At 43.9% G+C, this 13,750-nt stretch overlaps 2 protein-coding genes across 2 annotated transcripts in view; one reads left to right on the forward strand and one right to left on the reverse strand.

The window, feature by feature from the left end:
* Nucleotides 1-4,696, reverse strand: part of DARS2 (aspartyl-tRNA synthetase 2, mitochondrial) — a 29,653-nt gene extending 24,957 nt beyond the window's left edge. The window contains 2 exon segments of the mRNA XM_081012177.1: nt 295-394; nt 4,537-4,696. Of these exon segments, the coding sequence (XP_080868303.1) occupies nt 295-394; nt 4,537-4,681 (245 nt within the window). The 5' untranslated portion in view covers nt 4,682-4,696.
* A 206-nt stretch (nt 4,697-4,902) lies between these two features.
* CENPL (centromere protein L) lies at nt 4,903-10,536 on the forward strand. The gene is made up of 5 exons (XM_081012290.1): nt 4,903-5,044; nt 6,189-6,371; nt 7,092-7,337; nt 8,056-8,598; nt 10,263-10,536. The coding sequence occupies exons 1-5, from the start codon at nt 5,024-5,026 to the stop codon at nt 10,329-10,331; spliced, it is 1,062 nt and encodes a 353-aa protein (XP_080868416.1). The 5' UTR covers nt 4,903-5,023; the 3' UTR covers nt 10,332-10,536.
* Nucleotides 10,537-13,750: the final 3,214 nt, after the last annotated feature.

Below are 13,750 nucleotides of genomic sequence, written 5' to 3' on the forward strand. Positions count from 1 at the left end.
CTGCTGTAGGAACAAAAAGGATATTGAAAGCCATCAAGAGATCAAGTAAAATCAGCAGAAATGGGTCCAGAAAATCAGTTTCCTCCAATTGTGCTTGGCTAAGGTTAACAATGTGGGAACTGGTACTTAAGTCTCATCTATTTACAACACTTCTGTAATTTTTTCAGTTCACAGAAGAGATACTAGAATAGATGGACCCTAGTTTTGACTCTGGAAAGCAATTCTAATGCTGTTAGCCAACTTAAGGTTTGCCATAACACCTTCAATCTTACAATCCTGGATGCTTTTATTTACCTCTGATATTGAATCCATCCACACAGGGTGACCTCCTGACCTACATGAGCAGAGCGCAATTCCCCACAAGTTTTGGTCCGGGAAACAAAACTATTGACATCTTGTGTAGAGAAAAAAACAATTTTACTTAATTACATTCATAAGAAAGGTAATACATTTTCAACACAGGATAAAATATTATCAAAACAAATTATAGAGATGCCAGTTATGGGCATGAATATTAATAGTGCAATCCTATTATATGTGTACTCAAAAGTAAGTTCCAGTGAGTTCAATAAGGCTTACTAGGGTGGTTATTGCATAAATCAGTGGTGTCCAAACTTTTTTCAAAGAGGGCCAGATTTGATGAAGTGAAGGGCTGTGAGGGCCGACCAAAGTTATTGACTTTTTTTAGGATTTTACCCCCGGAAATAAACTGCCACAGGGGCCAGATTAGGCACCCCCCCCCGGCAGACTTTGTATGTGCCTGGTATAAATGATGTAAAGCATTAATTAATTAATTGCACAAGGTAGCTAGATAACATTTAATGTCATTAGTCATGTTACATAGCTATTGCTCATCAGTTTCCCCACTGATTTTTACAGTGCCCAAACTGGACTGGCCAGTGGTTTAAATTCCTTACTTGGGGTTCCACAAAACTACTTGACTAGCTACAGCTTAAAGGCACAACCATTCCCTTGTTCCAGTGTCCTTTAACAGCAGCATCCCAGTTTCAAAGCAGCAACAGCCATTAGTGTGAAAGAGCCAAACAATGGGCAAAAGCTTACATAATGAAGGAGCACTGCTCAGAGACATGGTGAAGCTTCCTAGCAAAAAAGTAGCAATTCATTCTATGAGGCATCTTGAAAGAGCTCATAATGAGAAAAACTGTTCAAGAGCAGTCAGGAGCTGCTAGAGGAAATACTGTACATTTAGAACATCCTGGGTATTCCATTTTGTTTGCATGACTACAAACTAATCCTATGGAGAATTTGGCCCATTACTTTAAGCAGGTATGTACACAATTATAATCTTTAGGGGGCAGCTCTAGTTAGAGTTGTGCTGACACTATTTTTCCTCAACCAGAAGATCCTGCATCTTTCCATTAAACACACGATATGCAACACTAGATTTCAAACACTATCAACAAGATTTTCAAGACATTATTTAAAGTTATAGGTTTTCTATTTTTGGCTGGTCTGTTGGTCTGAGACGCCGAAGCGTTATACTAATTGTTGCAAACATCATCATCATCATCATCTTGTGGTACCCTAAAACACATTTATTGCAGCAGAAGCTTCTGAGCATTAAAACCCCGTCAGATACAATGATCATCTAAATAGGTAGGTACGGTAAATATTCTCCAGAGAAGGTAACAGGTGGATCTGTTTGTCTACTGTTTTTTACAAGGAGAACCAATGATCAAACCTATTCAGGGATTTCTCTTTTCCCCCCTCTTACGTTTTTAAGCTGTTCTTTATTTTTAATCTGCAAACTGCCTTGAGTTCAGGTGTCTGCCCTGCTTATTGAGATCAAGCAGGTGGCTTTACTGTACTCCCTTTGGCACCTGCTACGAACACCTTTCTTTTAGACAAACCTACACAGATGCTTAAGAAAGTTGAGGCAAATCTTAATCCATTTTAGCATTTTGGAAATACAGTGGAACCTCAGGTTGCGAACGTGATCTGTGTGGGAGGCACGTTCGCAACCCGCAGCGCTGCGTCTGCGCACACACGGGTCGCAATTCTGGTACCTGTTCTGGTAATTCCAGGTCCGGCACGGTGCACAACCCGAAAACACGTAACCTGAAGTGTCTGTAACCCGAGGTATCACTGTAGGCTTGTCAAGTTTTCCTTGATTTTTACTGCTTTATCTTTTGTAAACCGCTTTGAGAGTGTCCCCCCCTAAGAAATCAAGCTGTGTATAAATTTCAATGAAATAAATATTTAAAATAAAAAAAGAATAATGATAATGATAATCATATGGGATTACACTCCCTCAGAAGGAGCAGCTATGTAACTTGGGGGAACTTCTGGAGCCTTTGATGTCACTTGAGGCTCAGGTGGCCTGTGGTACTGAGTGCCTTTCATCAGCTTTGGCTGGTGGCCCAGCTGTGCTCCTATCTGGACAGGGATAGCTCTGGTAACCTCTAGTTTAGATTACTTCAAAGCGAATTTGGCGGCCAAGTTGCTCACTGGGGCAAGACCACTTCAGCATAGTTCTGTACATTGAACCTGGCCTATCTGCACTGGCTGCCACTTAGTTTCAGGCCCAATTCAAAGTTCTGACTTTGATTTATAAAGTCTTAAACAGCCCAGGACCGCAAGACCTCAAGGACCGCCTCTCCCCTGCTATCATCATCTGAGGCCCTTCTTTGTATGCCTCCTCCGTGATAGGTCCGTAGGGTGGCAAGATGGGAGCAGGTCTTTTCTGCAGGTGATTCCCTGCTTGTGGGATGCTTCCTCCAGGGAAGGCACCTGGCACCTTCTTTACATATCTTTTGGTACCAGGCAAAAATATTTCTCTATAACCAGGCCTTTGAGTGATTAAAAAACGTTTGGCCTTTTAAACTGGGGGGTCGGGGTGTAATTGTTTTTGTTATAACAGTATGTATTTTTATGCTTTTATGTAAACCTCCCTGTGATCTTTGGATGAAGCCATGAAGGGCAGTATAGAAATTTAATAAAGAGATAAATATAATTTCTAAGAATCGTACACCGCTGGTTGGTAAGAAAAACCTAAAAGCAGTTTACAAAAAGATAAAACAGTAAAACTGAGAGCAAATTCACAAGCCTACTTTTAAAACCTACAAAGATGCTAAAAAAAGGATCAATATTCACCTAAGCATCTTGGCGGCTCTTGTCTAAGCAATAATAGTTTTAGCAGACGCCAAGAGCAGCGCAGCGAAGGCTCCCGCTTTGCCTCCAGAGGCAGCGAGTTCCAGAGAGCGGGCGCCGCCACACAAAACGACTCACTTTCTTACTGGTGCGGAAAAGGGGCATTAAGGTGCGGCAACTCCCTCCCAGAAGTGCAAGCTGGATTTCGAAGGGGCAGAGGAACCAGAGACCAAATTGCAAACATGTGCTGGATTATGGAGAAATCTAGAGAGTTCCAGAAAGACATCTACTTCTGCTTCATTGACTATGCAAAAGCCTTTGACTGTGTCGACTACAGCAAACTATGGAAAGTTCTTAAAGAAATGGGAGTACCTGATCATCTCATCTGCCTCCTGAGAAATCTCTATGTGGGACAAGAAGCTACAGTGAGAACTGGATATGGAACAACTGATTGGCTCCAAATTGGGAAAGGAGTACGGCAAGGCTGTATATTGTCTCCCTGCTTATTTAACTTATATGCAGAATTCATCATGCGAAAGGCTGGGCTGGATGATTCCCTAGCCGGAATTAAGATTGCCGGAAGAAATATCAACAACCTCAGATATGCAGATGACACAACCTTGATAGCAGAAAGTGAGGAGGAATTAAAGAACCTTTTAATGAGGGTGAAAGAGGAGAGCACAAAATATGGCCTGAAGCTCAACATCAAAAAAACGAAGATCACGGCCACTGGTCCCATCACCTCCTGGCAAATAGAAGGGGAAGAAATGGAGGCAGTGAGAGGTTTTACTTTCTTGGGCTCCATGATCACTGCAGACGGTGACAGCAGCCACGAAATTAAAAGACGCCTGCCATTCTTGGGAGAAAGGCGATGGCAAACCTAGACAGCATCTTAAAAAGCAGAGACATCACCTTGCCAACAAAGGTCCGTATAGTTAAAGCTATGGTTTTCCCAGTAGTGATGTATGGAAGTGAGAGCTGGACCATAAAGAAGGCTGATCGCCGAAGAATTGATGCTTTTGAATTCTGGTGCTGGAGGAGACTCTTGAGAGTCCCATGGACTGCAAGAAGATCAAACCTCTCCATTCTGAAGGAAATCAGCCCTGAGTGCTCACTGGAAGGACAGATCCTGAAGCTGAGGCTCCAAGACTTTGGCCACCTCATGAGAAGAGAAGAGTCCCTGGAAAAGACCCTGATGTTGGGAAAGATGGAGGGCACAAGGAGAAGGGGATGACGGAGGACGAGATGGCTGGACAATGTTCTCGAAGCGACCAGCATGAGGGAGGCAGTGGAAGACAGGAGTGCCTGGCGTGCTCTGGTCCAGGGGGTCACGAGGAGTCGGACACGACTAAACGACTAAACAACAACCACCTCCCTCAGGAGGAGCCCCGACGCCCCCCGACCCCCTCCGCGGGCGCCACGGACCTGCAGCGCCGGGTGCGCGGAGCGTCGGAGTGCCGCCGGAGACGCGCCTGGCGCCGCCCTGGGCCGCCCCGCTGGGGAAGAGCCGCGAGAGCGGGGCGCGGAGGGGGCCCGGCAGCCCGCGCGCCGTCCTCCAGAGCGCCGGCATCACTCCTCGCCTTCGCCTCACGCCACGGCCAGGCCCCGCCCCCGCTCGGGGGTCACGTGAACCGACCCCTCGCGGCCATTGGCGCAGCTGACAACCGCCATCCTTACTTCGGGCAAGGAGCTTCGGACCGCCTCCCTCGGCAGGGCCTTTTCCAGGCCCGAGGCGACGTCGAGCGGGGGAGGCGGGACATCCTAGGAGAAGCCAATCGGCGAGTGTCCCGAGCGGGCGCCGAACTATATTTTTAAATCGCCCGCCGCCTTGAGGGGAGCCGTTGATTGGTTGGTTGGTCCGCTTCGTTATTTGGGAGCGAGCGGGTGAGGAGAGGGAGGTCTCGGCCCCGTGATGGCGAGGGTTCAGCGACAGGTAAAGCGTTGGGCTTTCGAGCTGCTGCCTCCGTTACCTCTGAAAGAGGAGGGCCGCCAGGCAGGCCTTGCCTGAGGCGAGCAATTGCGGCCCACCTCTTGGCGCTCTTCCTTGAAACTTAAATGCTCGTTTTCTCCGTGCGGGGATATTGTTTTGGGGTTTCTTGTTTTTCGGTTTTTTAACCGAGTTATGCAAATCCATACCCGGTGCCGTCGAGTGTTTTATTTTAATTAATTATCCGACCAAGTCTTGCTCACGTTTAAAACCCATTGAAATCAACGGGCCTTGGCTTGGTCCACATTAATTCATATTATTGCCCTCCCCATAATATCCCCCTCCTTCTTTATGGTGTTGTTGTTATGTGCTTTCATGCTGTAAAACCCACCTGTGAACTTAGAATGAAAGGTGGCATATAAATTTAATAAAAATCAAATCAAATAAGGAAGCTAGTTTGGTAGGTCTGCTCTGAGAGAAACTCACCCACAATATCTAAAAACAGTTCTGCAATAGACATGGAGATGTGTACAGGCATCCAGACTTGGCTTACACTTCTGACTGAAATGCCTGTGTGAAAAGATAAGATTATGTTACACTGATGCCAAAAGTTTATTGGTGAGGGAGATGGCCATGCTGCCAAAGAGAAGGGATTTCACCAATCAATTGGGTGCCACCACAGGGAAGGCCCTGACATGATGGGGCTGCAGCTGTTGGCAGAACCACAAGACAAGCCTCCCGTGAAGAACTCAGATTCCAAAGGCTGGCAGATGTGAGGGGGGGGGATGACAAAATGCTGAGTTAAATAAAACTGTTTAAAGCACACTAGGAAGGTAGCCAGTCCTGTGCTGTAGAGAGAAGGTATAGCTTGATTCGTGTTACCAAATCCTTGTGGTGCTGTTTTTATTTTGTTCTCTTTAAAATCTGTATCTATAATGAGAGAAATAGATTGTCCCCAGATTTCTTTGCAACCTATTATTCTGGTATTCGACAGGGTTTCTTAGTGCCCACTTCCACCCCCAAATATCTTGGCTTGCCTTCATGTGAGTCCTTGTCATGCTGAGTAAATGATCACCTGCATTTTCTTTACTTTGTATAAAATAGTTTTTAACTTTTGTTCCTTTTTGCCTATTGATTGGTAAACTATCAGCATGTGGAAGATACGAGGGTTTGTGACTACAGGACACTTTCTGTTTTTGGAGAAAAAACTGTAGATCATGATGTGAACATCATTAACACTGCACATCTTTCAAGACATGTTGTATCCCTCAGACAAAACCTGTTTAGTCAGACCCCAGCTATGAGAATGATTCAACAAACTCTTCACTTGCAGGTAATCCTTTGGTGAGCTTGGTATAGCTGGCAAAATATTGCAAAATGAAGTAGCTTTTTATTTGGTGCAAAGGGAAAAAAAACCTCTGGTAACTAATAGTTAATCTTTCAGAAATAGTTCTAGGACAACTTGGAAAGGAAATTACAGTAATATTGTCCTGCCTAGAATATATCATATCTCTCTCTCTCTCTCTCTCTCTCTCTCTCTCTCTCTGTGTGTGTGTGTGTGAGAGAGAGAGAGAGAGAGAGAGAGAACAACTTACTACAAGTGTCTTAAAACTTTGATCCTATCTCCTGAAAAGTTAATGTTGGCCAAGGGATTGACATATTTTTACCATCTGAACTTCTTTTAATAAGACCTAAATTTATATGGTAAATTATATTTTTCCTTCTTGCATTAGTCCACTACTTATTGTACAGGGCACTTTCATCTGTTCTAGATTATATATTCTAGCCATAAAAGGTAGCAGAGGGGAAATAGGTTGAAGAGGACCTGAACCTCTGAATGGTGTTATTGGGAAAGCTTTAGACTGGTGATGTAGGGGGTGTGTTGTGGTAGCTATTAAATTAGTTGCAGACTGTCCTGAGAATTGGATGAACCATATCCAGAAAGTTGCTCATAGTGATATTTGCTCTGTTTTTGGTGTTTTTGTTGGAAAGTGTAGAGTATGGACACCACTTGCCTGCACCTAGGAAGCTAAAACTGTTCTTCACATTCCAGGGAAATGCTGATCCTCAAATAAGCTTGCTTCTGTGTAAGCAGTGGACTTTATACGCTGTCACTCCTCTGTACAAATTCTCTTATGGACAGCTGAAAGAATATTCTAGACAGTTGAGTCGCTTTATTGCATCTGAAAGTCAAAGGAGACCTGTGGAAATTGAATATGAACTTCAATTTAAAGTGACGTTCTCTTCATTCTCAGCTTTGAAAATCACAGAACAGGAACCAGATGCAGTTCTCATTCAAGTAGGTACTACAGTCCCAATATTTTAATATCTATGGGTTTGTCTTAACAATATTGAAGAATACTATTGTATTGGGTCTAGAAAATACACTAGTTCATCTTAGTATGCCACCATTGTTATCTTAGTGTTATTAAATTAATTTGATTTGCTTTGGATGCTAGGGAATCATGGTTACAGTTGGTGGTGAGTCAATCACTGGATGCTTTGCACCCAGTCTTGATTGCACCATTTCTCTTGAAAAGTGGTTCTGAAAAAATGTATCAGAGCAATTCTTAAAAGTAGGTGGCCTGCAGGCACAGGAAGCCTCTGGCTGCACTTCATGTGACCATTGGGTCTCAGACCCATGAATCCCAAACTGATCATGCAAGAGACACTGCGCCATGCAGAGCCTGGCACTTTGAAAGTGCGGATCCAGTTGGATCTGCACTTTCAAAAAGGCTTCCTTGTCCAGGCAAGGAATTAAGTCTTGCTTAATTCAGTGGGTTTTCCATGAAAACATGCATAATTGTCCATGGCTGTGAATAGAGTACTATCAAAGTGATAGGTGCACATTTGTTGAAGAACTGTTGAGAGATTAAGTGCTGTCAGTATATTTCCCCTAGTTTTTCCTCACCATAACAAATGAATTGCAGGAGTTGGTTTCCAAAATTGTGTTGACTCAAGCCATTTCGTATAGTTGCAATATGTGCATAATTGGTGTATTTATGTATTTCCCATAGATCACGAAGAGGCCTCAGGTGGCAGCTAAAAATGCAGAAGAGAAAGTGGTGTGGATGGGCTGGTTTACTTGTACTGGTGGAAATGACCTTTTTGAGATTGTTGATGAGGAGTTTACTTTTTTGCCCTTGTTCCTTGTGAATGGGGCAAAGGCTCTCACGGTCCTTGTAGAAACTTGGCTTCAACAGACCTTTGACTGTTGTCTGAGCCCCTTGCACATCACCCCTATCAGTCTTTCCTGGATGGCTGCAATGTGGACTGGGTGCCCTATGGACAATCCTACAGTTCCAACAGAGCTGACTTTCTCTACACTTGGCACAGCTTACCCTCTGGATATTTCCTATTCTATCCATCCTGAAGATGCAAAAGCCCTTTGGGATTCAATCCACAGCACTCCAGGAGAAGTCAGGCAAGAAGAAGTGGAATTATTCATGGCGTGTCTTTACAACCACTTCCATAGACACTTCAAGATCTACCTGTCAGGCACAGTACTGGTGCAAGTCTCCACATCAGTAGCTTCTGCCCATTCTGTTGGGAAAATAAAGGTATGGGGCCTAGCTCATTTACCACTAGCAACTAGTTACAATAACTGTCACTCTTCATGGTAGGGGGAGGTATGGTGTGGGAGGTGCCATATGCCAGCCCCTCCTCCAACATAGGGAATTGCGGTTATCCTATCAGCCAGCCCTCACGTTTGCTGCTGCTGCTGCTGCTGCTGCTAAATACCAGGTTGACTCTGAATAAGGCCTCCCTCATACACGATCTGATTTATAGATGAGGAGGTTGATCTGGTCTGTATCACTAAGATTGGGTGGTTAAGGAGGGTGGAGTGGTGTTACCCACTGTGCCCAACTGGGTACTCTGTGCAGCATCAAGGACAAGCTTGAGGGTGGGGGAGGGAGGGAGTTGCTGTGGTCAGTAGAGATTCCATCTCTCCAGGCTCTCTCCAGTTAGCGGGGGGAATCTAGAGCGTTTGTTCCAGATGTTGGGCAATCAGGACAGATTAGGGATTCTGCTGGTTTCCACCGGCCTCCCTGCCCAACAGTCTCCTTGCCTGAGCAGACGGCTGGTCTCAGAGTAAGTGTTGAGGACTCCCAGAATGCTAGTTCTGGGGTCTTCAACATCCATGCCAAGGCAACTTGTTTTGGGGTGGCTTAGGACTTCATCATGGCTGCCATAATGACCATGGGGTTGTCACAGCATGTCACTAGCCCAACGCATGTGGCAGGCCACACTCTGAAGCTTGTTTTATCAACTAGGCAGGAGGAGGGTGATATGAAAGTAGGGAGTATTGACATCAGTCCCTTGTCATGGTCAGATCACTTCCTGCTGTGATCAGGCCTGGGTTATATAGTGATATATCATTGAAAGCCGGTTTGAAATCCACACTGTGAAAACCGGTTCAAAATATCTGCCCTGATGATAAACCGCATGAAGCCAACTTTTGTATGTTGCTCTGCCGGCTCAGCTCTTCCCTGCCTCCTGCTGGGGGCAGCAAACCACAGAGCAGGCACTAGGGTTTGGCGATATCTGGTTTTCAACTTCACAGTATATCACCAGCTAAACATTGCAATATATTGATATATCATGATGTTTGAAATGAGGATGGAGCTATGTAGAGGCATTGGCTGACTTCAGGGTTTTCCCTACATCATGATTTTTGCCAGTGTCTGCTCTTGTGATTTGCTGCACCCTTGAGTGGTACAAGGGGCTGCCAAGGGAAGCAGTTAGGAAAGCCTTATTCTCTGCATGAAATTCCATTCTATTTGGGAAGACAAGTTAGTACACAAGCTTTAGTAATCCTGTGAAACACAGCAATCATATAGATACCAAATGACTTTAGATCTGATGTGAATTGGCATCTTAATGATATTCTAAAATGCTGCTTTGAAAAGTACTGTGCTTATACTTCTGAAAAAGGAAATGAAGGATTTCCATTGTTCCCCTATGTTCTAGTGGTTTCAGTTTCAAGCCATGGATCTCTTCTTCTCTATCAACTTTCCTCTTCACCCCTTTCATACCTCTCCAGGAATGTAAAACAGGAAAGTTTGGCTTTTCAGATTGACTTCAGACAATGTGATTATACAAAACTGGTTTATAGGGGCTGTTGACATTTGTTAGCTTAAATACTTCATTGAATAAACTGTATTTTATCCTGTTTTAATCCTGCTGCAACTTTTTTAAACATTCTCCAATTTCTTTCTTGCAGATTTTTCATGCTCAACATCTGATATCATCGATGGCATTCCTAACAGAACTGGCAGTTTTAAAAATGTGATTTAAGTGTTGTACCATCTATGCTTTTGCTGTAGAAAGTATACCCAATACAAAGATGACTTTTGTGTGTGAGAGACAGTCTGCTCAGATGTGGTTTGTACAGAGTATTTTTACCTTTCTGGTCAAACCTAAAAAGTCTTACACCTTCCTGAAAATATGGAACATTAAACTATATAAACCCTACAAATAATAAATATGGTATTATATTTGACTAGTGATTTATGTGAGTATGGTACTAAGTGATTATTCTGCTCTCTTTGATCACAGTACCTCTTGTGAACTGGATTGTTTCGGCTTAGAGGATGGTGGAATGAAGGAACCAATGGGACATGGTTATTACTGGTTATAAACTTTATAGGAACATTATAGAAAGGATGTACTGAAGGTGGTGTTTATGTCAGAGAGGGCACTGAATTCAGCAAGCTGGGTGGTGATATTGGGCCTCAAGTAATTTAGTATGAAGGACATTCTATTGTCCCAATCAAACTGCTCAGGGATATTTTGAGATTACAAATGAAAACTATGTATTACAGTCAAGACAAAGAGGTAAAATGTATAGATGGCCTATATCAACCTTATGTCCCAGATACTGTTAGACTACAACTCCCTTCATCCTTAGTTAGCAGGACCAGTGGTTAGGGATGATGGGAGTTGCAGTCCAATAGGATCTGAGGACCTAAGGTTGAGAAAGGGTGCCCTAGATAATTGGACCCTAGGATAGTCTGAGAACTGAGGCAGATTATGGAGAAGAGAGACAAAATTCTAGGCTTAACAAAATAAAAACTGACAAATCCATAGAGTGCTCACTAATGGTTCATCACCATCCTGTAAATAAATGGCAAGTAAGGTGCTGGAAGGTTCTGTCCTGGGCCCATTGTTTGATGCCTTTATAAACAACTTGGATGAAGGAATTGAGGAGGTGCTCATCAAATTTGCAGATGACACCAAACTGGCAGGGGTGGCCAATGCTGCAGAAGGCAGAATTGGAATTCGGTAGGACCTTGGCAGCAGTGGCATAGCATGGGTTGCTGGGGCAGGACAAGTAATGTGCCCCCCCTGGTGGACTGGGCAGCTGGGATGGAGGCATATGCCCGGGGTGTGTGCGCACAGAGCCCATGAGGCACATGGCTGCCAGTGGCGGTGGCCATGTATTTTTAGCTGGGTGGCTTTGCCGACACTGGGCTTGGCCAGCACAGGGGTGCAGGGTCTGGACATTGTGCCAGATTGCACCCCTCAGAATTTTGCACCTGGGGCCAACCTCCTCTGCTAACCAGTAGCGTAGTGGGGGGGGGGGGGCAAGGCAGAGTGAAAAACTAGGCTTAAACTAACAAGAATTTCAATAGGGATAAATGTAAGTTTCTACACTTATGCAGGAAGAACTGTCTGCTCAAATATGATGAGGTACAACTGGCTTGTGAAAAGGATCCAGGGATCTTGGTATACCACAAGCTTAACATGAGTCAACAGTGTGAAGATGCAGCAAAAAAAGCTAATGCTTTTCTAGGTTGCATCAACAGTACAGTGTCCAGATCACTGAAGTAATAGTACCACTCTATTCTGCCTTGGTGAGACCACACCTGGAATACTGTGCCCAGTTCTGGGCACAATTTTAGGAGGATATTGACAAGCTGGAATGTGTGCAGAGACAGCAACCAAAAGGGTATTGAAAGCAAACCTTATGAGGAATAAGGTTTGGACACCTTTCACCAGAAATTTAATGATTTTCACCCCACAATCAACCTTACAATGAATCAATCTATGCAAGAAATACATTTTTTGGACACTACTATAAAAATACAGGATGGGCGCATAGACACCACCTTATACCGTAAACCAACTGACCGACAAACATACCTACATGCCTCTAGCTACCATCCCAAACATACCAAACAGTCCATTGTATATAGCCAGGCACTACATTACAGCCGCATCTGTTCCAATTCTACAGACAGAGACTCTCACCTAAGAGATCTACAGCAAACCTTTTCAGAACTAAAATACCCAGCAGATGAAGTTAGACAACAGATCAACAGAGCCAGACTTATACCCAGAGAGAACTTGCTGCAAGACAGACCCAAAAAAGAAAATAACAGAACACCTCTAGTCATCACATACAGCTCCCAAGTTAAAACAGTACAACGCATCATCAGAGATCTACAACCTCTCCTGGACAATGACAGTTCTCTTTCTCAAGCTCTGGGAGGAAGACCTTTCAGTGCCTACAGACAGCCACCCAATCTTAAACAACTCCTAACCCACAATAATACTACAACCAGACTTAACACGGACACTGGCACCAGAGCCTGCAATAAACCCAGATGCCAACTTTGCTGCCACATACACCCGGACAACACCATTACTGGCCCCAACAACATCACACATACCATCTCGGGACTATTCAATTGCTCATCATCTAACATTGTGTATGGCATCAAATGCCAACAGTGTCCTTCAGCTCTCTATATTGGACAAACAGGCCAAACCTTACGCCAAAGAATAAATGGACATAAATCTGACATCAAGAATCACAGAACAGAGAAACCAGTAGGAGAACACTTCAATCTCCCAGGACATTCTATACAAGATCTCAAAGTAGCTGTTTTACTACAAAGGAATTTCAGAAATAGACTGGAAAGAGAAGCTGCTGAATTGCAACTCATTACCAAACTTAAAACCATGGAGAGACCTGGTTTGAACAAAGACATTGGATTCTTATCCCATTATACATGACTAAGCCATTTCTCACCTTCTCACCCCTTGCCTTTTCCTGTAAGACCTATTACAGTCGTTAAGAGTCGTCAGCAGGCTCATCTCAGCTATCTGCCAATCTCCAATTCCCACCACCCTTCTGAGTAATACCCCTCCCCACCTTCTCACTATATAGAAGGATCTGGCAACTTCTGTTTCAGTGTATCTGAAGAAGTGTGCTTGCACACGAAAGCTCATACCAAGAACTAACTTAGTTGGTCTTAAAGGTGCTACTGGAAGGATTTTTTATTTTGACTTATGAGGAATAGTTGAGGGAATTGGGTATGTTTAGCCTGATAAAGAGAATGAGAGGAAATAATAACCCTTAGATATTTGAAGATGGCTATCACATGGAAGATGGAGCAAGATTCCTGCTCTGCAGGGTAGGACCCTGAACCAAGGTTACAAGGAAGAAGATTCCGACTAAACATCAGGAAGAACTGTCTCGTGGTAAGAGTCATTCAACAGTGGAATGGACTCTCCTTGGATGTTTTTAAGCAAAGGATAGACAGCCATCTATCATGTATGATGTAGTTGAGATTCCTGCACTCTGTGGGGTTGGACTACATAACCTGCAGGATTCTTTCCACTGCTTCCATAAAAACCAGTGAAGCTGAATGATGGAAGATTCAGGACAGATAAAAGAAAGCACCTTACACTGCCCATAGTTAA

This window comes from Podarcis pityusensis (assembly GCF_964106645.2).
Source record: "Podarcis pityusensis genome assembly, chromosome: 6".
NCBI lineage: Eukaryota > Metazoa > Chordata > Lepidosauria > Squamata > Lacertidae > Podarcis > Podarcis pityusensis.

Bases quoted from the DNA above. Each gene is read 5' to 3' on its own strand.
- CENPL (XM_081012290.1), top strand. From the start codon at position 5,024: ATGGCGAGGGTTCAGCGACAG. The intron at 5,045-6,188 runs GTAAAGCGTTGG...GTAAACTATCAG, and splicing joins TGGCGAGGGTTCAGCGACAG to CATGTGGAAGATACGAGGGT. The intron at 7,338-8,055 runs GTAGGTACTACA...TATTTCCCATAG, and splicing joins CAGATGCAGTTCTCATTCAA to ATCACGAAGAGGCCTCAGGT.